Source organism: Rana temporaria, chromosome 1 (assembly GCF_905171775.1).
Source record: "Rana temporaria chromosome 1, aRanTem1.1, whole genome shotgun sequence".
NCBI lineage: Eukaryota > Metazoa > Chordata > Amphibia > Anura > Ranidae > Rana > Rana temporaria.
In genome coordinates this window covers 594,515,829-594,541,979 of record NC_053489.1, presented here as the reverse complement: position 1 = coordinate 594,541,979, position 26,151 = coordinate 594,515,829, and the positions used below count along the sequence as shown (strand labels likewise).

General features: G+C 40.3%; 1 protein-coding gene across 2 annotated transcripts in view; it reads left to right on the top strand.

The window, feature by feature from the left end:
- The window catches only part of PCDH7 (protocadherin 7), a 1,118,542-nt gene extending 1,092,701 nt beyond the window's left edge, over positions 1-25,841 (top strand). For both annotated transcript variants that reach the window (XM_040335151.1, XM_040335152.1), the window contains one exon: positions 24,175-25,841. In XM_040335151.1, the coding sequence (XP_040191085.1) occupies positions 24,175-24,551 (377 nt within the window). In that variant the 3' untranslated portion in view covers positions 24,552-25,841. The remainder of the gene's footprint in view (positions 1-24,174) is intronic.
- Positions 25,842-26,151: the final 310 nt, after the last annotated feature.

Sequence of the window (26,151 nt, the reverse complement as noted above, 5' to 3'; positions counted from 1 at the left end):
ATAATTATTTATTATATTATAATTTATAATTTTGTTTTTAAAAAAATGTCATACCCGGGATGCCTGCTAGACTCTTGTTTGGACAGATTTAAGTGAGTTATTCCTAAGAATTACAGGCCTACAGTATAAAACGCCAAATTTCCATGCAAATAATGGTACCGCTTTGAGCACCTAAAATCTGAAATAATCATACCGCTAGGGAGGTTAAAGCCGCCACTCACAGGCAATCATGGGACTGGACCAAAGCTGCTTCAGAATAGGCAAGTAAAATATTTTCTTTGCAGGGTTATATGCAATAGTTTTGGAATGGGGATGGGAGTAGGTTTAACCTTTGTTTGCTTTTGACTGAACTTCCACTTTAACTGCGGTATAAAAAAGTCAAGACACCTACTTGGCTGTGCAGGACTATGTAAATCTCAAGTCTGGCAGGAAAAAATTACAAAGCCTTTGCGGGTATACCAGGTCCCATATATGTACTTTAATGGTGTGTTCATCCGTGTGATAGAACAGCTTTATTTGTTACATTTCCCTATGTATAGCTAAATTTTTGATGTGAACAAAGGTTCACATCACTTCACACTTTAGTAAACCACCTCCAAGGTATCTAGCTTACAGTTATTTTTGACACAGGTGTGGGAAAGGATTTAGCATCACAAAGCCAACAGTCCAGAAATCCCTGTAAAGGTAGACGGTCCCTTTCCAGAATGAAATAACTGACTGCTAATATCATAAGATGAAATGTTCAAGGTGCTAAGCAACAAATACTGAAGCAATTTTAAAGGTCTTAACTGTAGGTATTTTTATATTATACAGTATCTCAATGTCATTTTTATTATTATAGGCCATTTTAGGACTTAATTGTGTCAGGCTTGTGATTCACTATCCAGTTCTATTAAATGTAACTTGTAGTAGCAGCTATTATGCATACAAGTATTTAAAGACAAAAATGTTACCATGTTCAAATTTCTAGGACATCTGTAAAATGAAAGTTCATAATTGTATGAATTGTACTTTGCAAAATAATTATCAGTACAGCTTAAAGTGATACTAAAGTCTATTTTTTTTCTTTAAAAATAACAAACATATTATACGTACCGGTACCTGCTCTGTACAGTGGTTTTGCACAGATCAGCATGGGTCCTCTTCTTCTTGGGTCCCTCGTCAACCATCCTGGCCCCTTCCTCCTGTTGAATGCCCCCACAGCCCTCCCTCTTTTCTTATTGGCTAACTGACTTTGATTGATAGCAGCGGGCACCAACGGCACCTCTGCTGTGTCTCAGCTAAATATGAGGGAGAGTCCCGGATGGCCGAGGCGCTCATAGACATCGCTCGATGGAGATGGGGCTCAGGTAAGTAATAGGGGGGCTGCTGCACACAGAAGGTTTTTTATCTTAATGCACAGAATACAACTGTAGCGCTCACCTCCGAAGGAGCCGCTGGTTGATTTTGGGATCGGCCTGCTAAGTTACCCTGGCGGTGTCTAGGGGTGCAATTGTGAGAACAGTGGTAGTGAGCGAAGGTCCAGACAGCCAATAAAAGGGTTTTCAATGCTTTATTGCCCAGGCCAAACACGGCTAACATCAACATGTATTGGGAAGGTCAAGGTTGATGAAGGAAAGAGAAGAGAACCTTGCCGTATCAGGCCTGGATGTTGAATGGAGCAATCAATACTGCTCTGTATAGTACCAATTGTAGTAACTCGTCGCCACTCTGCTCGGAGTGGGTAAAGTGCCCCCGGACATACCCCTATAATAGGCCTGGCAGCCGAAGCGTCACTCTGAACTAGCTGGGAGGAACGAGTCTCTCTCACAGACCCGGCTCAAGGGTCTCTGCCACAGGCCAGTTTCAATAAAGGACTTAGGTGAATAAAGAGAGCGAATCCTCCCAGTTGACTTTTCCTATATGGGCCCCCCAGATGACAGCAAGCATACCTGTCAGTGGTCTGGATGCCCGATCCCAGACTGGGATCCTCTCAACAAGTCATGGGACCCAGTGGAACACTGGGATCCCTTTTTTCCTCAGGATGAGGTTCGATGCAGCTGTCAGCTTTGGCCAGGTGGGCCGCACTGGCGGGGTGCATGCATGCGTGTACCCTGAAGGTGGATACCGCACCTGGAACGGGGACCCCGCAAAGATTTTTCAACACATGACCCCTGTCACAGACATACTCTCCCCCAGCATGCCCCTCAAGGTATTGCACCCCTTGACAACAGACCGACCCAGTGGACATTTCCGGGATGACAGAAGTCCCAAATTTAGACAAACACGAATGGGAGCAAAGTAACTCTCCCATTCCCGCTAACTTTAGCGTAGCGCTCATGCTGAAAGCAAGGGGGCGCTACACAACCTTTACAACCACTTTTTATATGTGAATCCTCTATGGGACTCAGTGCAGGTAGCATCTGATCCCATTCATATCTGTGCTGTTTTTTGGAAATAAAAGCATATTGTTATTACTGAAGGTGCTGGCTGTACCTCTCCCTTTGGTTAAGCTCAAATTATAAACAATTCCCTTGGGGAGGTATAGCCAGCACTGAGCCCCCATCCCTTCTCTAATGCAGAGTTCCTATTGATTACCTGATCACAGGCACATTGCTGTCATCAGGTAATCTACATAAAAAATGCAAAGGAGATAAAAAATTGTGCACAATACTTGTGCACTGTGTTATACATTGATTTTGGTCTTGTACACAAGAGCAAGATAAAAAGCTCTCTTCTCCTGTGTGCAACCTCAACTCAGTGTTGGCTTTTCTCTGCTCTATATCTCCTCCCCTTCATTCTCGCTCTGTGACTCTCCTTTGCTCCCTCCCCTGAGAGGTTCAAATATGTTTTTATAATGATACTTCATATTCATTAAAGTGGTTCGAAATGCAGAAGGTTTTTTACCTTCATGCATAAAATGCATGAAGGTAAAAAAACGTATGGGTGCAGCCCCCCTCCCTCCCAGTGCCCCATTATTATTACCTGAGCCTCATCTTGATCCAGTGATGTGCATGAGAGCACAGGATCTGTCTGCTCCCTCCCTCCTCATTGGTTTAGAGACAGCAGTGGGAGCCATGGGCTTATGTTGCATTTAATCACAGCCTGTGATAAGGGAGCAGGGGGTGGGAGCAGAGAAATACTCTGTGTGTCTTCTGGACACAGGGCCAGCTCGGGAGAAAGCATGCATGAGTGCTTCCTTAGCAAGGGGCTTGCTATGGGGGCACTCATGGGGGGGGGGGGAGCCAGGAGCTCAGGTGGGGACCCAAGAAGGGGAGGATAGTGGTTTCTGTATGCAATTGAGCTGGTAAGTATAACATATTTATATATCCTTGCTATACAAACAAGGTCACTGTCATGTTTAAGATATACGGTACTTTAACCATAAGTTATCAATTTAAACAGCTGAGCAAGCATTTTTCATGCAACATACTTTGGATTTCCACTCCATGTGTTATTTTATTTAGTAACAGTAACACCAACAACAACAGCAAAAAAAAAATCACGTGTGAGTAAAAGGACTTGTTCAGCATTTAAAAAAAAAAAATGTTCCAGGAGTTAAAGTAAAATCTATGTTTACCTAGACCATTAAAGTTGTTCTCTTTTCATCAAGTGACATGAGAATCGAAATCAGGGTGGCAGAGGTGATGTTCTCACCTTGCTGACATTTAATACTTGCCGCAGAGCTGCCTTCTACATTTCACCCAATGTTATGTTATAAGTTCATTTTAAATTCAATAATCTTATTTCTTCAAAAATAAAAATCCTGATTTACAGTTACAGAGTTGCTAAAAACCTAGACTATTTCCCAAGGTGGACCCATGACTACATTGTCTTCATTAGCATAACCCTAGAACTATTCAATATATATTGAAGTTTTGATATTTACTATAGTTGCTAGCATTCCCAAACCCAGGGGGAAAATGTATTTTAGTTGTAAAAATCATACAGTTTCTCTTTAACATAGCAAATCTGTTTTTCCGTTGCAAATGATTGGATGTGAAATTTCTTTTAAAGTATTTTGTTGACGGTGAGCAAGAAAAGGATATTCACCAAAATGGCCCGTAGGCTCAAAGTCTAGCCTCACTCTGTCAAGAATAGTTACAGTTTGCTGTTTTGATCCAACCTTGCTCTGAAAAGATTGATTTTTTTTTATTATTTATAAACAAGTAAAAAAAGGAACTATGTAGTGAAGAAGTAAAGATGATATTATATATATATATATATATATATATATATATATATATATATATATATATATATATATATATATATATATATATATATATATATATATATATATACATACTTTCTCTCTCGCTATCTATATATATCTATATCTATATATATATATATATATACTGTATGTATAAATATTGTAGGTCACCATATCAGCTTTTCCAATTGATTAAACCTTTCTGAAAAATAATTATTGCTCAAACTGAAGAAGTCAGAGATATAAAATTTCCTTTAGACCTATGGACAATTCTCCTTGGATTGCCAATATAACCTTATTATCCCCTCAAGAATAAGCTCATAACTCACGCTTATCAGCCACTAGATGCTCCCTGGCAGCTGAATGGAGGGGAAAAGATAAACCTCCCACTGGAGATTATCACTTTTCTCAGGTTGGTATATACAATAAATGTGTTTAACTTTGGGAATCAGACTTACATTAGATGACTTACAGAGCCGGGATGAAATCCAAAAGAGACTTAAAGAGACCATGTTACCTACACACTAGAATACAGAAAAGTGGTTGTGTAGACAGAAAGAAAATATGCTTAGGATATTGCTAAAGGTTTCCATTATGGTCATTAGATGTCTGCATGACTTATAAGGAACTGGTTTTTACTATGCTCTCTGCAAATCTGTGAATTTCTGGCTGCCCTCTAAAATGTGCTTCAAATAAATATAAAATCTGAGGATAGTGAACAGCCTGGCTACTAAAAGTAGAGCTACACCCAAAAGGGAAGCTCAACTTATTTGGCTCCTCCTCCCCTCCTCTACCACATTTGGCACCTTTTGGGGGAACGGGTACCTGATTTTGACAGATACCTGCTCCCACTTTCGAGTGAGTTCGCTGTGGCAAACTCTTCTGGACGTTTGGTCCCCCTCCTACATCTGCTGCAACCAGCCCAATCAGAGAGTGCAGTTCACCTCATGCATGCGCAGTAGGGAACCAGCTGTGAAGTCACACGGCTTCACTGCCGGTTTTCCTTAGTGGAGATGGTGTTGGCAGCACCCGATAGCCGATTGAAAAGTCAGCTCGGGTGAACACACCGCTGGATCCCTGGACAGGTAAGTGTCCTATTATTAAAATTCAGCAGCTACAGTATTTTTTCTGCAGGAGTCTGGAGTTCCGCTTTAAGCATGTGTGGGTTTCCCTGGAAAAGAATGTCCTTTGGGGGAGGTAATAGTCCTGATAGGTTTCCATAACGCAGAGATAATACAACAAAGAATACTCTTTTCTGGTGCATTTCAAAATAAGCATTGGGGGTTTATTTACTAAAACTAGGGAGTGCAAAATCCAGTGCAGCTGTGCATGGTAGCCAATCAGCTTCTGACTTTAGCTTGTTCAATTAACCACTTCCTGCCGGCCGTACGACTTTGTACGGCCACAGTGTGGATGGCAATTGCCGGGAGGCCACTGGTCCTCGTGCCAGCCGCATCACTGAGATGCCGATGCGTGTGCCTGGCGGCCGCGATGTCCGCCAGCCACCCACGATCGGCGGTTACACAGACAAGGATGTGGATCTGTGTGTGTAAACACACAGATCCACATCCTGTCAGGGAGAGAAGAGACCGATCTGTGTCCCTTGTACATAGGGACACAGCTCAGTCACCTCCCCCAGTCAGTCCCCTTCCCCCACAGTTAGAAACACTATGCAGGGTACACATTTAACCCCTTCCTCTCCCCCTAGTGTTAACCCCTTCCCTGCCAGTCACATTTATACAGTAATTAGTGCATATTTATAGCACTGATCGCAGTACAAATGTGAATGGTGCCAAAAATGTGTCAAAAGTGTCCGATGTGTCCGCCACAATGTTGCAGTTGCAATAAAAATCGCAGATCGCCGTCATTACTAGTAAAAAAATAATAATAAAAAAAAAATAATAATGCTGTCCCCTAATTTGTAGGCACTATAACTTTTGGGCAAACCAGCCGCTTATTTCGTTTTTTTTTTTACCAAAAATATGTAGAAGAATATATATCGGCCTAGACTGAGAAAAAAAAATGTTGGGCTATTTATTATAGCAACAAGTAAAAAATATTGTTTTTTTTTTCCAAAATTGTCGCTCTTTTTTTGTTTATAGCGCAAAAAATAAAAAACGCAGAGGTGATCAAATACCACCAAAAGAAAGCTCTACTTGTGGGGGAAAAAGGACGTACATTTTGTTTGGGAGCCACGTCGCACGACTGCGCAATTGTTAGTTAAAGCAACGCAGTGCCGGAAGCTGAAATTTCAACTGGGCAGGAGGGGGGTATATGTGCCCAGTAAGCAAGTGGTTAAGCTTTGACAAAAACCTTGAAGCTGGTTTTATGCAGAGCAATATATAACTGATAGCTATGAAAAATACTACACTTCCCTCCATTTTTCATTGCATGATGTTTATTACCTTCTTGGGTATTCAAAGACTTTTTAAATAAGATAGTAGAAAAAAGCTCTTCCAATGTAGAAATTTCATGTAAGTTATGTCAGTGAAAGTTTGATCCTATTGGGTTGTTTTGTTATGTGTTAAGCCCCATACACACTATCAGTTTTCCTGATGGTTTTCTCTTCAGGTTTACCAAAACCATCTAATATGAGGTCAAACCTTGAGGCCCCGTACACACGTCCGAGGAACTCGACGGGCAAAACTCATCGTTTTGCTCGTCGAGTTCTGTGTGAAGCCGCCGAGGATCTCGGCGAGCCAACTTTCCTCATTGAACAACGAGGAAATAGAGAACATGTTCTTTATTTGGCTCGACGAGGAACTCGTCGGCTTCCTCGACCGAAAGTGTACACACGGCCGGGTTTCTGGGCAGAATTCAGCTCCGATCGAGTTTCTGGCTGAATTCTGCCGAGAAACTCGGTTGTGTGTACGGGGCCTGAGTGTTTCAATTTGTATGCAATCAGGCAGGTCCTTGTACTACATGGTTTTGGTAAACCTGAAGAGAAAACCAGCAGGAAAACTGATAGTGTGTATGGGGCTTCACTGTTGGGCTGTTGCAGTCTGCATGATACCTTTTTTATTGTATGTTTTTAACCACTTAAGGACCCGCTCACGACTATATACGTCCTGTTTTTAAAGATGGATATCTCGGTAACGGCAGCAGCTGCTGCCACAACCGAGATATCCATATTTTCCTTGAGCGGTCCTGTTAACAATAACGGTGGTCTCCGCCGCTCTCCCACGCCCTCCGCCGCTTACCGGAGCCGTCAGCAGCGGCGGAGGCGATCGGGTCCTCTCGACTGCTTGCTGTGGATGCGAGTGAGGGCAAGATGGCCCCCACCTGTCTCCATAGCATAGCAGGTTGGAAGTGACGTCAAAATGTCACTTCCACCCATGCTTCTTAAAGCAATATTTTCTTGTCATTTTTTCAAATGACAATGTTTTTTTCTTTTTTTTTTGCATTTAAGTCTAAATATGAGATCTGAGGTCTTTTTGACCCCAGATCACATATTTAAGAGGACCTGTCATGCTTTTTTCTATTACAAGGGATGTTTACATTCCTTGTAATAGGAATAAAAGTGATCCATTTTTTTTTTTATAAAAATATAAATAAAAAAAATAAGAAAAAAAAAATAATAATTTGCGCCCGTCCCGACGAGCTCGCGCGCAGAAGCGAACGCACATGTGAGTAGCGCCCGCATATGAAAACAGCGTTTAAACCATACAAGTGAGGTACCACCGCGATCGTTAGAGCGAGAGCAATAATTCTAGTCCTAGACCTCCTATTTAGCTCAAAAGATGCAGCCTATAGATTTTTTTAAACGTCGCCTATAGAGATTTTTAAGGGTAAAAGTTTGACGCCATTCCACGAGCGGGCGCAATTTTGAAGCGTGACAAGTTGGGTATCATTTTACTCGGCGTAACATTATCTTTCAGAATATATAAAAAATTGGGCTAACTTTACTGTTGTCTTATTTTATAATTAAAAAAAGTGATTTTTTTCCAAAAAAAGTGCACTTGTAAGATCGCTGCACAAATACTGTGTGACAAAAAGTATTGCAATGGCCGCCATTTTATTTTCTAGGGTGTTAGAAAAAATATATATATAATGTTTGGGGGTTTTAAGTAATTTTCGAGCAAAAAAAACTGTTTTAGTCTTGTAAACACCAAATCTGAAAAACAGCCAAGGTCCTTAAGTGGTTAATAGGTTGATTTCGTTTATATGGTATTTTATAGCCTATACCTTGTTCTAGTAAAGGGCATCAACTTTACCAGCACAAGGTATAGTTGATGTGATCTTTTTGCCAATACAAGTCACTTTATATTAATTTCATGTTTACAGTTTTTTCATGCACATACGTTTTGTCAGCAAATGTCACTTTATATGCAATCAGAGTTTTTGGGGTTTTAATTAGCACATTGTCAAATCATTATATATAAGCAGGGCCCCTCCCCCCCCCACTTGATATACATATTTTCTCCAAAGAACGGCGCCAACCCCCCTTTCTTTCTGTTTTAACTTATTCTACTGACAATACATTATGTCCCTTGTACTGATTGTTGTGTTTCTTAGTTGGGCTACACTTAAACTTTAACCACTTAAGGACCGGAAAGATTTATCCCCTTAATGACAAGGTAATTTTTTGCGATTCGGCACTGCGTTACCTTAACTGACAATTGCGCAGTCGTGCGACACTGTACCCTAATTAAATGAATGTCCTTTTTTTCCACACAAATAGAGCTTTCTTTTGTGGGTATTTGATTACCTCTGCGGTTTTTATTTCTTGCGCTATAAACAAACAAAAAAAAAAAAAACGATAATTAAAATATATATATATATTTTCTGCTATAAAACATACCCAATAAAAAGGCTAATCATTCTGTAGTCCCAAGATAAGATCAGGAAAGCTAATTACTCATTGAAATAACAGGAATATTACACAAAACACATGACAGTTCTGAATTGCTGACATTTTTTTGCAATTATTAAAAACAGACAAAATGCTTTCAATTGTATATTTAACATGCCAAAAGGGAGCAAATAAGTATAGTTCACAACAAGAACAGTTTAAGTTGGTTTGAACTCAATCTGTCTGTAGTTGACTAGTATATGGTTTGTACAGTATATAATTCCCCAAGAACAAAAATTTAAACGCTACAGCTTACCAGTTTTATAAATGCAATGGCTGCATTTGTTTTCTTTTTTCAAGCTTTTATTTCTTTTTTTTTTACCCAATAATTCTGCCAATAACACCCTTCCTGTCCTAGAATTACAACCCTCACTCAATTTACTTTATCTATGAAAGAGCAGCATTGCCTCCCTAGAACAGGAAGTGTACTCTTCTACATAATACAGAGTGGAGGTGTTGTGTAGTTCAGAGGTATCCTCTTCAAGGTTAACCAGGGCTGCTCTGACAGCCTGAATTAATGCTGTTAAGTGTACAGGATACAGGAGAGCATTGGATTTCTAGTAGGATCAATATTTTTTGTTGTTTTTTTGGATATCCAATCCAGTCTTAAGGATCTAAAAGTCTTTGTTTACCTTCTGGTGCTGTATGGTCTCGTTTATACGTACATATGTGCGTAAGTATAAGCTTTTATGTAATATGTCCTAAATTGTGTACTGTGATAATAAGCTGATTCTGTACTGTTTTGTTCACAGAGTTCAGTATATCATCAATTTTTCTTTGTGCACCTCTTTTTTATGAATAAATATATTTATAGATTTTCTACAATATTTACTTGTACCGTCAAAAGTCCATTCCATAATGACCATTGTGGGGTCCTTGTCTCCTTATCCGCCTGACCCACCTTTCCCTTTTCCACCTCTTGGGTAGTATATGGTTCCCCCTTTTTACATGTTGTTGATAACTTATACCTACAACTATCTATTGCATATGTCACTCCTGTGAGTTTAATATGTCTAATACGATATCTTCCTGCCTACATATGGGCCTGCGCAACCCTAGTCTTCATTGGTATAAATGCTGTCCTGCTGCGGTACTCCGCAGGTACACAATATTACAAGTTTGCTCTTCTGTATTTTCCGTTCATTTTTCTTTCCCTTAATATACGTAATTGTTTATTGAGCCAGGGTATGCCCAATTGGCAATGTTTTGTATACATTTCCTTTTTTTTCTACCTAAATAAAAATCTCAAAGTTCAAAAAAAAAAGTCCATTCCATTAGTCCAGATTAATTTCCAGTTACATATTATCGGGACGTTGGTACACTTTAACATTGGCATTCACAGCTTTTAGTCGCCCTGTGGTTTATGCACTTTTTCTCTAGCAAGACCCATTTAAAGAGAGAGAGAGAACATGTATCCCTCTCCTCCATTCACATAGAAAGAAAACATGAGGGCAGACTTCACAGTGACTGATCACTGTGATAGCCAATCAGAGGCTATCACAGCTATGAGGGTGACCCAGTATCTTGAGTTCCGGTTCCCGATTGTGCCGTATAGGAGATACGCAAATATGCGGCCCCAGGGAAAAACGCCCAGTCCAGTGAGCACGCATATATGTGTTACGTCGGTGTAAGGGGTTAATCAATATCCACTGATCCACTGATCATGTAGTATTGAAAATATGTATATAGAAAAATGTTCTCATGTCCCAAAAAAATCTCTTATCTAGAAAGTCTAAATCCAAAACTTGCCAAATAAAGCTTTGCCATCATGTCTTTCCAGTGACAGGAAAAATTCAGACAGTAAGCTCAGTTCTGTCTTGAAAAGCATTTATACATAAGAGGAAATGTAAAAGTGACAGCACAGCATGTGTAGGATACAACTTTTAAGAGAAACGTCCAGGATCATTATGTTAGAATACTCTATATTCTATACATGTGCTATGTACTGTACATTTACTGGATGGCAAAATGCTAATTTTTACTGTGATGTCTGTGAACATGACTATGAAGCGGTTGCAAAGCCATAATTTTGTGTGTTGCTCATCGATAATGTGTGAGAAATCACATGACTACTTAGGTGCATTTATATCCATCAAGCCATGCAAAAAGCAGAGCTTTTGCTTTGCTATGTAATTACTTTTATTTGAAGGCACCTGAAAGAAATATACTGTATATGGCAGGCAATTATGAGACATAGGAAAGCCTGGCAGAAATGCTTACGCAGTCATGTACTATGACATGTGCAGTGGTAATGCAGAGGAGTCCAATGACCATGACACAAAATAATGAATATTTGATAGCTGTTTGGAGTATTTTTAATACATTTGAGTTTCCAACCATCTAGAATTTTTACAGCTTACAATGTAAAATAAAAACGTTTGTTTCCAGGTTTGCTCAGTGCCCTTGTAGTTGCAGTCTTGATGCCTTGGATACTGTTCTTACAATGAGTCATAATGTAGATATTATTGATATGTAAACCATTTTCTATAGTTTGGGATATTTCCTAACCTGTGGCAGTTCCTGGCTGGTTGAGATTCATATGTATATTCTGATCCACCTCATAGCAGTTAGTAATTAAACCGCTGGGTTTATTTTATTGACAATGTGCAAAAGACTTGCAGCTACCCCTTGATGATATCAATACACCACACCAGGCATATAAGCTGGGATTCCTCATAGCGAGGATTGGTAATAGGTAAGCTCCCTGCCATGCTATTTCCGTTGGTGCTTTTAGAAGGGTGTTCTGCAAATTGGAGACTAACTACCACTAGGTCTTTCTCTTTAAGCCCAGGAAGAGGTATGGGTAGTTAAAGGGTTTATAAAGGCATTTTTTTTTTAAATAACAAACATCTTATGCCACGTACACACGATCGGTTAAACCGATGAGAATGGTCTGATGGACCATTTTCATAGGTCCAAACCGATCGTGTGTGGGCGCTATCGGTTATATAACAATCGGTTAAAAAAAAGCCAACTTGTTTTAAATTTAACCGATGGGAAAAATACGATCGTTAGTAGGCACAACCATCGGTTAAAAATCCACGCATGCTCACAATCAAGTCGATGCATGCTTGGAAGAATTGAACTTCGTTTTTTTCAGCACGTCGTTGTGTTTTACGTCACCGCGTTCTGACATGATCGTTTTTTTAACCAATGGTGTGTAGGTACGACTGACCATCAGTCAGCTTCATTGGTTAACCGATCAAAACGGTCCATCAGACCATTCTCATCGGATAGACCGATCGTGTGTACGCGGCATTAGACTTACCTGCTCTGTGCTATGGTTTTGCACAGAGCAGACCGTTCTCTGTGTCCATAAGCAGCTACAGGCATCATTCAGCTATCTTTTTTTTTTGCTGGCTGATTCCCTGCACCATAAAAACAATCATAGCCGCTTAATTATTTTTACATGCAGTGGGAGGGGACATCCCCCCTCCCGCCGCCCTATGGTGCTTATACTGTCTCACCCATGTGATTAGTGAGCTGGAGAATGAATCAGCTGGCGGCAGACATTTACTATAGTTGTCTTTATGAAGTACGGAGGTCGGGCGCGACGTTAAAGCCGCGTATACGCCGGCAAACATGTACAATGAAACCGGTCCGCCGGACCGTTTTCACCGTACATGTCTGCCCGGGGATTTCTGTACAATGGCTGTACTAACCATCGTACAGAAATCCGCGCGTAAACAATACGCGGGGCGTGTCCGCGGCATCGCCGCGACGATGACGCGGCGACGTGGGCGGGCCCGCCAGTTAAATGCTTCCACGCATGCGTCGAAGTCATTTGACGCATGCGAGGGATGGCGGGCGCTCGGACATGTACGGTAGGTCTGTACAGACGACCGAACATGTCCGAGCGGGCAGGATTCCAGCGGACTGTTTTAAAACAAATCCAGGAATATTTGCCCGCTGGGAAAAGGCCCGGCGGGCAAATGTTTGCTGGAATCCTGCACGCTCGGGCCTACACACGACCGTACATGTCTGCTGAAACTGGTCGGTGGACCAGTTTCAGCAGACATGTTCGGTCGTCTGTACGGCCCATAAGACGTCACGTCATGCCTCGGCAATTGTAAACACTGCCGTTGCCTTGGCTGGGAAGTCAAGATCGTTTATTAGGGGGAGGGGGATTTCAGGTTTTCCAGCATAAAGGCAAGATCTAAGGACTCCAGATCTCACTGTAAAGAGAACGTCATGCCCTATTCCTGTTACAAGGAATGTTTACTAATAGGTAATAGGAAAATTATAATAGTAATACAAGTGATAAGTGGCAAGATATAAAAATAACACTAACATAAACAATAGAAAAAAAAATGTAAAGCTCTCCTGTCTGTGCATACTCACTTGCAGAAGTGAACGCATATGTACGTCACATGCGTTTATGTAAACAGCGTTCAAACCAGACATGTGAGGTATTGCCACAAACATTAGAGCAAGAGCAACAATTCTAGCACTAAACCTCCTCTGTAACTCTAAACAGGTAAACTGTAAAACAAATTAAGCGTCGCCTATGGAGATTTTTAAGTATTAAAGTTTAGCGCCATTCCGCGATTGTGCACATATTTAAAGCCTGACATGTTAGTTATCTATTTACTTGGCATAACATCATCTTTCACATTATGGGGAAAAAAAACTAACTTTAGCCCAGGTTCACATTGATGCTACTTTGAAATCATGGCTACTTGATAGACATTTGTGTGGCTTCATTCACAGATGTCTATTGAAATTGGCAAAAGTAGTGCAGGAACTACTTTTTCAAATCGGTGCCGCGCTGCAAAATCGGTGTCGCACCGATTGGAACGGTGCCATTGCCGTCAATAGGCTGTAAGTGACTTGTCATGCGATTTGATCTCTCAAATCGCATGACAAATCGCTTCAATGTGAACCTAGGCTTAGTGAGGTTTTTTTACTTCGAGAATATATATATATATTTGCTGTGCAAATACCTTTTGACCTAAAAAGATGCAACGGACACCATTTTATTCCCTAGGATCTCTATTAAAAAACATATATAATGTTTGGGGGTTCTGAGTAATTTTCTAGCAAAAGAATTATAAGTATCCCATGTAGGAGAGAAGTGTCAGAATTGGCCTGGGGAGGCAAGTGGTTAAAGTGGCAGTGTGTTCCTAGTATAGCCATCTCTCTGGTTACTGCAAGCATTGCTGTGTATACAGAATGTATTATATACCATATGGAATGTACAGTTGTTGTTTTATAGACTTTACAGTGCATTGGGGTTAATTTACTAAAACTGGAGAGTGCAGCATCTGGAGCAGCTGTGCATGGTAGCCAATCAGCTTCTAACTTCAGCTTGTTCAATTAAACTTTGACAATAACTCTCCGTTCACACTTTTGTGACTTGTCATGCAACATTGTACACATCTTTCTAGCACTTCCACAGCCTGATGTCATGGGTTACTATGACGCCGGCAACTCTGGCCTGATAGCGTTCCCGGCCACTAGACGATCGCCGGCCTGCATTGCGCATGCGTGGCCGGTGATTTGGGTTTTGATCGGATTAAGTGCAGTTGCTTGGCACCCCATTACACCTGCTCTGATGTCTGCTTCTGACAGATGTGCCTGATCGAGCTCCAGAATAATGTTAATACTGTTACTGATGGTGCTACAACTATGCAAAGCTAAGCATGCAGGTCAGTATCCATGTCAGTGGGCAATACAGCTTTCTACAACTACACAGTATTGTACTGTGAGATGTCTGCTGGTAATTACTGGCTTTTTGGCAGGACTTATGATGTCATACCTATCCAGGGGTGGGTGGTGACTTATTTTTTGCCTCTTTCTGATTGATGGGTGTTTATTAAAATATGCTGCACTGTTAATTTACACTTATCACATGCCTGACAAAGGGGTCCTGCATGGCTCCAAAAAGTTTTTCTCTTGCTTGTGATGTGATCAAGCTTTAATAAAAACAGTTTGGAAAGAATATCCGTGGCATGCTGGCAAATATATTCATTGTGGCTTTCATGATCAAGTTTCCAGCTGGTGGTTGCTACAGCACACAGTATCCTAGAGCTTCCCCCAGGTACACGTGCGATGGGAATATGGACTATCAATTGTACACACAAAGTCACATGACAAGTCACAGCCCATTGATTTGAATGGAATCTGCTCAAATCTGTGCAACCTAAAAGTTGCAGCGACTTTTAAAAGGTTTCTGCACTATCTTTAAGTTATTTTCTTGAGTGCCAAAGAGTGTAAAAGTCATATGAAAGTCACACTCTAAAGTCATAAACAAAATTGGATGACTTTGTATTCGCACAAGTGTGAACGGCAGGGGTGTATTTAGGGTTTGTGCTGCCCTAGGCCTGACTAAACTTGTGCACCCCCTAATTTAAATATGACCCACCCCTTCCTGTCAAGGCCACACCCCTTGTGGTTTAAGACTCACCCTGAAATTTTCAAGTGGGGACACTAGTTCTGATGGCCTGGGGGGTTGGGGGCAATGGATTCCCTTATTTTGCATAGATTTCCTCTCACTTCCTGTTTGGCTATGGGACATGAAGTGAAATCTCTGCAATGGGACAGGGATGGTAAAAAAAATTGAAGCAACGCCCCCCCCCCACAGTTGCAGAATGCCAACCGCCCACATACTGGAAGCAGTGCGGCCACTAAACTAATTTGCCTAACAGTGTAGCGCAAGCCGGCGGGGACACTGTCCGAGCTGCCCCCCTGCAAAGTGCTGCTCTAGGCCTGGGCCTTGTTGGCCTAGGCCAGGATACAGCATTGGTGAACGGAGCCTAAAACCTGGAAGCAGATGGGTTCCTATGCAAAGCTGCACACAATTTTGCACTCTCTAGTTCTAATAAATCAACCCCAGTGTGTATTTATATGCTTACTGCTGTATAGGCTCTTTTCAATTCTGCACCTACCCTGTAAACATGGAAAGGCCCCTGTTTAGGTTTCAAAGGCCCCTGTTTATGTGATTGAAGAGCTGCATATATTGTCGGTAATATATTAAATTAAACAATTGTAATTATGGCATGGTCTTTTATAGTTTAGCAACAATCTAATAGGTCATGACCTCTATTGTCATTGTACTTCAACCACATGTCATAATTTTCATCCTAAAAACTGCTGTTCTAGGATGACATCTCTGCAAATGGTGGTGGGATATTATTTTCATACACGTCCTAACATACTGTATACTGTTGCTGGTGTATTATATTACAATCAGTCATGTAACTGTATCGCAGGGCAAGTAATTACTCTGAGGCTTAAAAGAACAAGCCTTCTTATTGTACTAACTAATTGCTGTATCATTTTTCCATGAAAGAAAATAATTTTTATTTTATTTTATTAAATTGTTTTTTTTTTACACATTTTTTATGGCATAAAATATTATTCTGTTAAATTGTATATGTGTATATACAGTATCTCACCAAAGTTAGTACACCCCTTACATTTTTGTAAATATTTTATTATAACTTTTCATGCAACAACACTGAAGAAATGACACTTTGCTACAATGCAAAGTAGTGAGTATACAGCTTGTATAACAGTGTAAATTTGCTGTCCCCTAAAAATAACTCAACACACAGACAATATTGTCTAAACTGCTGGCAACAAAGGTGAGTACACCCCTAAGGGAAAATGTACAAATTGGGCTCAATAAGCCATTTTCCCTCCCCAGTGTCATATGACTCATTAGTGTTACAAGATCTCAGGTGTGAATGGGGAGCAGGTGTGTTAAATTTGGTGTTATCACTCCCACTCTCTCATACTGGTCATTGGAAGTTCAACAGGAGGTGCCACCTCAAGGCAAAGAATTATCTGAGGGTTGTTGCTCTACATAAAGAAGATGGCCTAGGCTTTAAGAAGATTTCCAAGACCCTGAAACTGAGCATAGTGGTCAAGAATATACAGCAGTTTAACAGGTTCCACCTTTGAGTGCACATGCTCAGGGTCATATCCAGAGGTTGTCTTTGGGAAATAGATGTATGAGTTCTGCTAGCATTGCTGCAGAGGTTCAAGGGGTGGGGTGTCAGCCTGTCAGTGCTCAGACCATACACCGCACACTGCATCAAATTGGTCTGCATGGCTGTCATCCCAGAAGGAAGCATCTTTTAAAGATGATGCACAAGAAAGCCCACAGACAGTTTGCTGAAGACAAGCAGACTAAGAACATTAATTACTGGAACCATATCTTGTCGTCTGATGAGACCAAGATAAACTTATTTGGTTTAGATGGTGTCAAGCGTGTGTGGCGGCAACCAGGTGAGGAGTACAAAGACAAGTGTGTCTTGCCTACAGTCAAGCATGGTGGTGGGAGTGTCATGGTCTGGGGCTGCATGAGTAATGCAACATGTACTGTGACATACTGAAGCAGAGCACGATCCCCTCCCTTCAGAGACTGGGCGGCAGGGCAGTATTCCAACATTATAACGACCCTAAACACACCTCCAAGACGATCTCTGCCTTGCTAAAAAAGCTGAGGGTAAAGGTGATGGACTGGCCAAGCATGTTTCCAGACCTAAACCCTATTGAGCATCTGTGGTGCATCCTCAAACGGTGGGAGCAGAGCAAGGTCTCTTACATCCATCAGCTCTACAATGTCGTCATGGAGGAGTGGAAGAGGACTCCAGTGGCAACCTGTAAAACTCTGGTGAACTCCATGCCCATGTGGGTTAAGGCAGTGCTGGAAAATAATGGTGACCACACAAAATATTGACAATTTGGATCCAATTTGGACATTTTCACTTAGGGGTGTATTCACTTTTGTTACCAGTGGTTTAGACATTAATGGCTGGGTGTTGAGTTATTTTGAGGTGACAGCAAATTTACACTGTTATACAAGCTGTACACTCACTACTTTGCATTGTAGCAAAGTGTAATTTCTTCAGTGTTTTCACATTAAAAGATATAATAAAATATTTTCAAAAATGTGAGGGGTGTACTCACTTTTATGAGATGCTGATTATATATATATATATATATATATATATATATATATATATATATATATATATATATATATATATATATATATATATATATATATATATATATATATATATATATATATATATATATATATAGTATGTACAGTATAACAGCATAGTATAGTATGTCTGTTTTGGTTTTTGGAATAGCCTAAAGAGGAAAAAATGAAAATTCATAGGACCAAAATACATACATAGTTATACCACTGACTAAAATGTAGAAGTAGTACTAAATGTAGAAGTAGTCTAAATCGCTATAGTATAGGAAGAAACAACATAATTCTGGGTTAAAGCTACAAAATACAGGTCATATGCATTGCATAAAATGAACCTTTATTTGAAAAGCAATCCTCTTTCCATACCTTTAAGAAGTAAGAGAGTTACAATAGCTGTATGATGGTGATGAACACTTGTGTTCTCTTGTTGTATTTTCTGCATGCTGTGTAGAACTCCCAAGTGGCAGTGGTCTGAGAATTGATGTGCTGACAAATGTCAATATTTCTGTTATCCATCATTGAGGAAAGAAACTGCAGGAGTCAGGGCTGCAGCAGAATTTAAAGGTATTGCTTAGAGACATATTGATGATTAGTTAGAGTACACTGCTGTAGAAACATGCAAATGGAAAAATGTTTCATGCTAAAATGTTGACATATATTTTGCGTAGCCCTTTATGACTAAGTAAAACTGTTAATGCTAGTTATCTCAATAAAAATATATACACTTGTGTAAGTAAAACATTAAACTAGGGCTCTCTATTTTACAATATCTAGTCATATCAGACTAAATATCAGCAGGTTAAGCAGGATATATATATATAGGGGCAGATCCACATACAAATAGATGGGCGCAGCGTATGGGAACCCGAACCCGAACCCGAACTCCAAACCCCATTGTAGTCAATGGGACATGGACTTTTAGAAAAAAAATGCGCGGAGGTCTCCGCAAATTAAATAACCAGACCCTTTAGGTCTGGTATGGATATTAAGGGGAACCCCGCTGTCAATTTAAAAAAAAATGACGTGTGGTTCCCCCTAAATATCCATAACCAGACCCTTCAGGTCTGGTGTGGATTTTAAGGGGAACTCCACCCCAAATTTAAAAAAAAAATGGCGTGGAGTTCCCCCTAAAATCCACACCAGACCTCTTATCCGAGCACGTTGACCTGGCCGGCTGCAGAAAAGAGGGAGGGACAGAGTGCGGCCCCCCCCTCTCCTGAACCGCACCAGGCCACATGCCCTCAACATTGGGAGGGTGCTTTGGGGTGCCCCACAACCCTTGCCCGGTGGTTGTCGGGGTATGCGGGCGGGAGGCTTATCAGAATCTGGAAGACCCCTTTAACAAAGGGGACCCCAAGATCCTGACCCCCACCTGTGTGAAATGGTAATGGGGTACACTGTACCCCTACCATTTCACGAAGGAAGTGAAAATAGTAGTTGTCTGAAAAAAAAACACACACACCGTTGAACAAAATACTTTATTAATTAAACCAAATAAAAATCCAGCGGTGAAAATAGACGATCCATGCTGCTCCCTGATCCATCGTTGTCTTGTATCCAGCGGCGGGTGAGTTCTCCAGCGACGGGTGTACGGGTGTTCTCGCCCACGATTGGTCCAGCGATGAGAAGATCCATCCATTCAGAGCACAGCTCCGCGAATGACGTGCCGGAGATTGATGTTTCTTTTATAGGGGAGGCGGGCCACGCGTCACGTGACCCCGTCCCCCTCTGACGCACACTGTGCTACGTCACTGGGACAGCCCTATTCCTTAGTAAGGAATAGGGCTTTCACTCTTGTCACTCATTTCAAATAAATAAATACATAAATAAAAGTAAATAAAAAACCCATACCATTACAAAGTCCTTTATTTTAGAAGAAAAATGTAAACAATGTTTCCAATTTATATTCAAGGTTGCCTTGCAATGTAGATCCTTGTCACTCATAATGAACCATCACAACAACAACCCACTTCCCGACTATCTACTACCAGACATTGTTCACCCATCTCACTCCTGCGATGTAGATCCTTGTCAGTCACAATGACCCTTTGACCCAACAATATTGACCTGCCACCCAATGATTCCATCCTTCTATTCCCATAACAAATGACAGATTCCAAGCTGTATGAAACAAAATGGCATCCTTAACCAAGTATGGCTATGACCTTATTTGGTAAATTATGTCACTCAGGATCGCTGACTGGTTGGTTCACAAACACCTGCCTGCCAGGTGTCTGTCATTTTGCTTTCACCACATGATGCCAAACATACTGTACATGTCTTTACAAATATCAGCTGAGGGTTCAGGCAAGAAAACTAGCTAAATACAGGAATGGTCTGTTGGACTGAACTGCGAATAGGCTGGAGATAGGTTGAACTTGTGTTCAAACCCAAAATAGAAGCTCACTCCTGATAAAAGCATGGAATTGAAATTAATTTAATTTGTTCATGAGGAAAGAGCCCGAAAGAGACATAACACTATAAAACAAATGGTCTGAAAAGCTTTTTTTATGTACACGCCTGGCTTTTCTTGGACTTGCCTGATGTTGGGTCAAAAACTCAGGAGTCAAACCATGTCTGGCAGATACCTTCCTGTTCAATAAAAGAGCTCAGTGGTAGTTGAAGTTGGGGTACCCATTCATAGGCTGTACGATTAAAAGGCTTGACAAGTTCTTTGTAAGACTTTGTAATATCAGTGCGTGGCACAGATATTTGTGTTTCTACTATAAGTATATCAATATGTATAAATATACTGTATAATAAGACGGAGAAGACAAATCAAAAGATATACACTGTATTATGAACAAACAGCAATCTTCTTCCTGTGCTATGATGAAAGGTGATATTTGATTGGTTTAGAGGACAAATGCAATATGCATATCATTATTGATGTTATTTTTATAAATAGGTCCAAAAAAACCAGATGTAAACTGTAATCCAGTGCTTAGAGTTAGGGTTGCAAAAAGTCCTTAAAGTCAAATTATATCTTGTAATTTAGTATATATGGAGTGTACCTGCTATAAAGTGTTCAGACTTTAGGAAAAGTCTGCCTGCCTACATGTCTTACCAGTGCTGGCTATTAATGAGATGGTCTTTAATGGGCCCCCTGATATTTCTCCTGTTGATGAAGCAATGAAACTGCCTAGCAACAATAGCCAAACTTAGTGCTATTGATTTGAAATATTTGATGTTAATAAGACATCATTGTTCATGGCCTGACAAAATGGCTTTTACTATTTCTAGTGGGTAATGACAGTAGATTGGCTTATTGTATAATTCGCAAGCAATGCTTCTTTAACTGAATTAAGATATTTTATGTATGTAAAAAGTCTATTCCAAAATATCTTGCTAGTTGTTAAGCACACATGCTGGAACTGATGGTTATTTTTTTCCCCCATCATTATTTTGAATGGTTTTTAGATTTTAATATTATTCAGAATGGTAGACCATAGATTTTTAATACAGGCGCTTTAGCGTTAAAAACGTGCATGTAAAGCGCCTTAAAGAAGCTACATCTGCAATCCCAATGTGAAAGCCTGAGTGTTTTCACATTAAAGCTCCTGAAAAATGCCCAGTGTGAAAGGGGTCTTAGCATTAAAAAAAGCACCTGTAAAGCACCTGAAAGAAGCCTCATCTACAATCCCAATGTGAAAGCCCGAGTGCTTTCACACTGAGGCGCTGCGCTGGCAGGGCGTCAAAAAAAGTCCTGCAAGCAGCTTCTTTGCAGTGCTTTAGGAGTGTTGAATACACCGCTCCTAAAACGCCCCTTCCCATTGAGGCATTTTTTTCAACGCCAATGCGCCTGAAAAACGCCCCAGTGTGAAAGGGGTCTTAGTGGAGCTTTACCAGTGTTTTTTGGCCGCTGGTAGTGTGAAAGGGCTCTGAAAGCACTCAGGGTTTCACATTGGGATTGCAGATGAGGGTTCTTTCAGGCCCTTTACAGGCACTTTTTTAACACCAAAGCGCTTGAAAAATGCCCCAGTGTGAAAGGGGTCTTAGGTAGGCATTATGACACCTATTTTATACAGTATGTGAAACTATAGGAATGGTTCAACAAAGCTCTATATTTTTAATATGGAGTATGGGCCAACCTTTTAATACATATTCACATCAACTAAATGATTTGTATCAAAAACGTAACTTAACTTAACTAATGTTATTAATAAATAAAAGACAAGAGCTCAGATTTGAAAAAAACTGCCAGTTGCTTGGCTGTCGCACAGAACTTCTTGCTTAAAGTACAGGTATGCAGATAAGGGGCCGGATTCAGAAAGAGATACGACGGCGTATCTCCTGATACGCCGTCGTATCACTGAGTTCGGCCGGTCGTATCTATGCGACTGATTCAGAGAATCAGTTACGCATAGATCTCCCTAAGATCCGCCAGGTGTAAGTGTCTTACACCGTCGGATCTTAGGCTGCAATTCCAGGCTGGCCGCCAGGTGGCGCTTCCGTATTTTTACCCGAGGAATATGCAAATGAGTAGTTACGCCGATTCAGAAACGAACGACCGCCCGGCGCTTTTTTTTACGTTGTTTGTGTTCGGCTTTTTCCGGCGTATAGTTACCCCTGCTATATGAGGGGTAGCTAATGTTAAATATGGCCGTCGTTCCTGCGCCCAGTTTAGAATTTTTTACGTCGTTTGTGTAAGTCGTTCGCGAATACGGCTGGACGTAATTTACGTTCACGTCGAAAGCAATGACGTTTTGCGGCGGATTTTTGAGCATGCGCACTGGGATGTTTTCAAGAACGGCGCATGCGCCGTTAAAAAAAAACATCAAATACGCGGGGTCAAGCATAATTTAAATAAAACACGCCCCCTACATCCCCATTTGAATTACGCGTCCTTACGCCGCAACACATACGTTACGCCGCCGCAACTAAGGGCGCAAGTTCTTTCTGAATAAAGAACTCGCGCCCAAAGTTAGAGCGGCGTAACATACCGTAGATACGCTACGCCGGCCGGACAGATACGCGGAGGTATCTGAATCTGGCCCAGTGTCTTCTGAATTTCCACTGGCATTCCTGATCTGCATAATTGCTTTATATCACTGAAAGTATAAAGGCAAAAGTAAACGCTCATTGGTGGGGGTGATTGCATAATGTGCAAGTTCGCACCGCCTACGTATGTATTATGGCATACTTACCTCTGAATGTGTGGTCCTCCAGCAATGATGGGTCCAGGATCCTGTTACTTCTTTGTCCCATATCACTTTGAGTATAGAGCCGGAGTGTATACTGCATCATACAGTGTACATAGCAGACAAAAATTACCAGGAGACATGAAAAACATACTTTGCATTTCTCTTCTGCCAAACAACTCTACATCTTGGTGATTTTTTCTTTGGGGCAGCTTAGTTTTGATCTAAAGGCCGGTGATAAACGTTAGAGCTACAGTTATTGTTGGAAATTGAATAAAGCTGTTGTACCACTTTTCTGGTGTTAATTCCTCTTGCTAATGTGCTGAGCCAAATTCATTAAGTATCTGTGACACTTTTTTTCTGACAGCGACTTGTGCACCAAATTCAGGCATATCTTAAATTGCGCCAAATTCTAAATGAAATACCCGACAGCTCGCATCTTATGAAACTGGAGCTAATTAAGACCAACTTTCTTTTAGTGTACAGAGACAGAATTTAGTAAAATGTGTTTTAAAAGTGGCGCAGTATGTGCCAAATCCAAGGACAAGGTCTGGCTACATAAATTTGGCACCTGCTGCACCGCTTTTAAAACACATGCGATACACTTTCACAGAATCTGTCTGTACCAGTCTTTATGAATTCCAGGGATTGTGTACAGAAAGATAAAAGCAATGACCAATGGCATTTCCCATATTACGCACATCTAAATACATTTAGGAAGAAAAAACAGTAGGTATCTTGCTTGATCATATGTGGGTATTTAGAATGAACACAGAATAAAGTATAATTAATCCTTTAGAAAATCAACATTTATGATTCTTTAAAAATGTCAAGGTCAAAATAAAAATACACATACATATGTATATGTTAAAGTTTTAAAGGCAATTACAGAAAATATTTTATTTCTGTAAATGGTTTTAACAAGTTTTAAACATTTTAGTCTGCCTATGTGAAACCACTGTCTTGTTCTGTTTTTCGGTACATAAAAAAATGTTTTGTTTCCATTAATAATAAAGGCCTTTTTGTTTTCCAGACTCAAGACCTTTGCCGGATGTAGCTTTAACTGGTAAATGCACAAGAGAATGTGATGAATATGGGCACTCTGACTCCTGCTGGATGCCAGTTCGTACATCACCTGAAAGGAAGCCGAAGAACCAGCCAAAACTTTCAACATTCATGCCAGTCGATGAAAGAGATAGCCAAGAAAAGTTGGCCAATGGAGAGGTTTCACTTATGGGCGATCGCAACAGGAATCTACTTAACAAAAAGTTGGCATCGTATGAGACCTTCAATGCAGCCACATTCAGTAAAAGTGAAGAAGCCAATCCCGAGGATATTCCCCTTAAGCAAGCGGGGGAGTACAAGCCATCTCCCGTCAACACTTTAACTAGAAGAGAAGTTTACTTGTGAGCTATTTGAAGCAGCAGGGTTCTTTCATATATATTGCGAGCAAAGAATTAAGTTAAAACTTTACAGTTACAACAATATAACACAAAAATATGAGGGGGCCACCAAAGAGACAAAAGCTTTGCCTGCCACTTTTGCCTCCATATCAGGCACTTCATTATCATGTCTGCTTGACAATATTGTGATATAAAGAGACCATTGTTATTACTTGCATGTGTTAGCTTTTCCACTGCTATTCTTTTCACTCGATTGATGGTTGCAAGAGATTTTAATGGCAACTGGACTGATTAACAGAACACAGATCACTGATGTTATTCATAAGCAAAAGCATGTAACATAGCATTCTAATTGTGTCTAGTTGTGAAATAATTCATTTTTGACAGCTTAGTTGACTAGGATCAAGATATATCTGAATGGAACATATGTTAAAAAGAGCCTTTTTCCATATTATACTCATTGTTTGTATTAAGCTTCATCAGATGGACAGCCATATTGACTACTAATGTCATTTATACGAAACAGAACACATAAACAATCTAAATTTATTTCTTTGTGTGTACGTCATCGGTCTATGTGTAGGAGGACACAGTGAAAATAAGCACAATGTTTTTGAGAGGAACCTTTCCTGACGTCAACAACTGAAGGTTTCTCCCAGGCTGTTGTGCTTTTCTGACTGCATTTGTTTCCTTGTGTGTGTTTACCTAGATTACTTCACAATTTGGGAAGACTGTTTTCCAAAAAGCACCTAGCTGTTTTTATGAAAATTAGAAAATCATAGAGGCTTCAAGCCAATCAACGGAAGCCTCATTTGTGTAGTGAAAATAACATTTTAAATAAGTTCAGAACCAGAAGGAAGTAATATGTAGTGTCATTTAAATTATTGGTCATTGTCGGTCTTAAATAAAACCAGCATTAAAAAGAACAATCCATGCAATATGTAAACATGATCATATACTGTATGTTTTTGGATTAAAGAGCTAATATGAGAAATAGCAAATAAATCTAACAAATGGCCTTCAATAAAAGTCTAAGGTAGTGCAACCTAATATGTAAGTCTGCAGGTACAGATACAAACACACATATGAATGAATGACATGTTGTCAAGCAAAGAATGTAATTTGCTGTATTATAATGAGGAAGCTAAGTAGGATTTAGCCATGCAAAGAAAAATGTATAGTCAGTTTTAAAAATGGGCGCCTGATTATCGACTGAGGTGTAAAATAATAACAATAATCTAAAGATGGGAGTTCACTGAAAAAACATAAAAAGGAAAAAACTAATTAAAATAAAAAAATACCCTTTAGCATTATAGGCATACCCCACTTTTAAGTACACAATGGGGTTTATTTACTGTCGCTGGAAAGTGCAAAATCAGGCTCACTTCTGCAAAGAAACCAACAAGCTTCCAGGTTTAATTACCAGGCTTAATTGAACAAGCTGGGGTTAGAAGCTCATTGGTTTCTTTGCAGAAGTAAGCCGGATTTTGCATTCTCCAGCGATATTAAATAAACCCTATTGTGTACTTAAAAGTGGGGTATGCCTGTATTGACATTTTACATTTAGACTGAAAAAGATCATTTTCTTTTATGACAGAAAGAGTTGA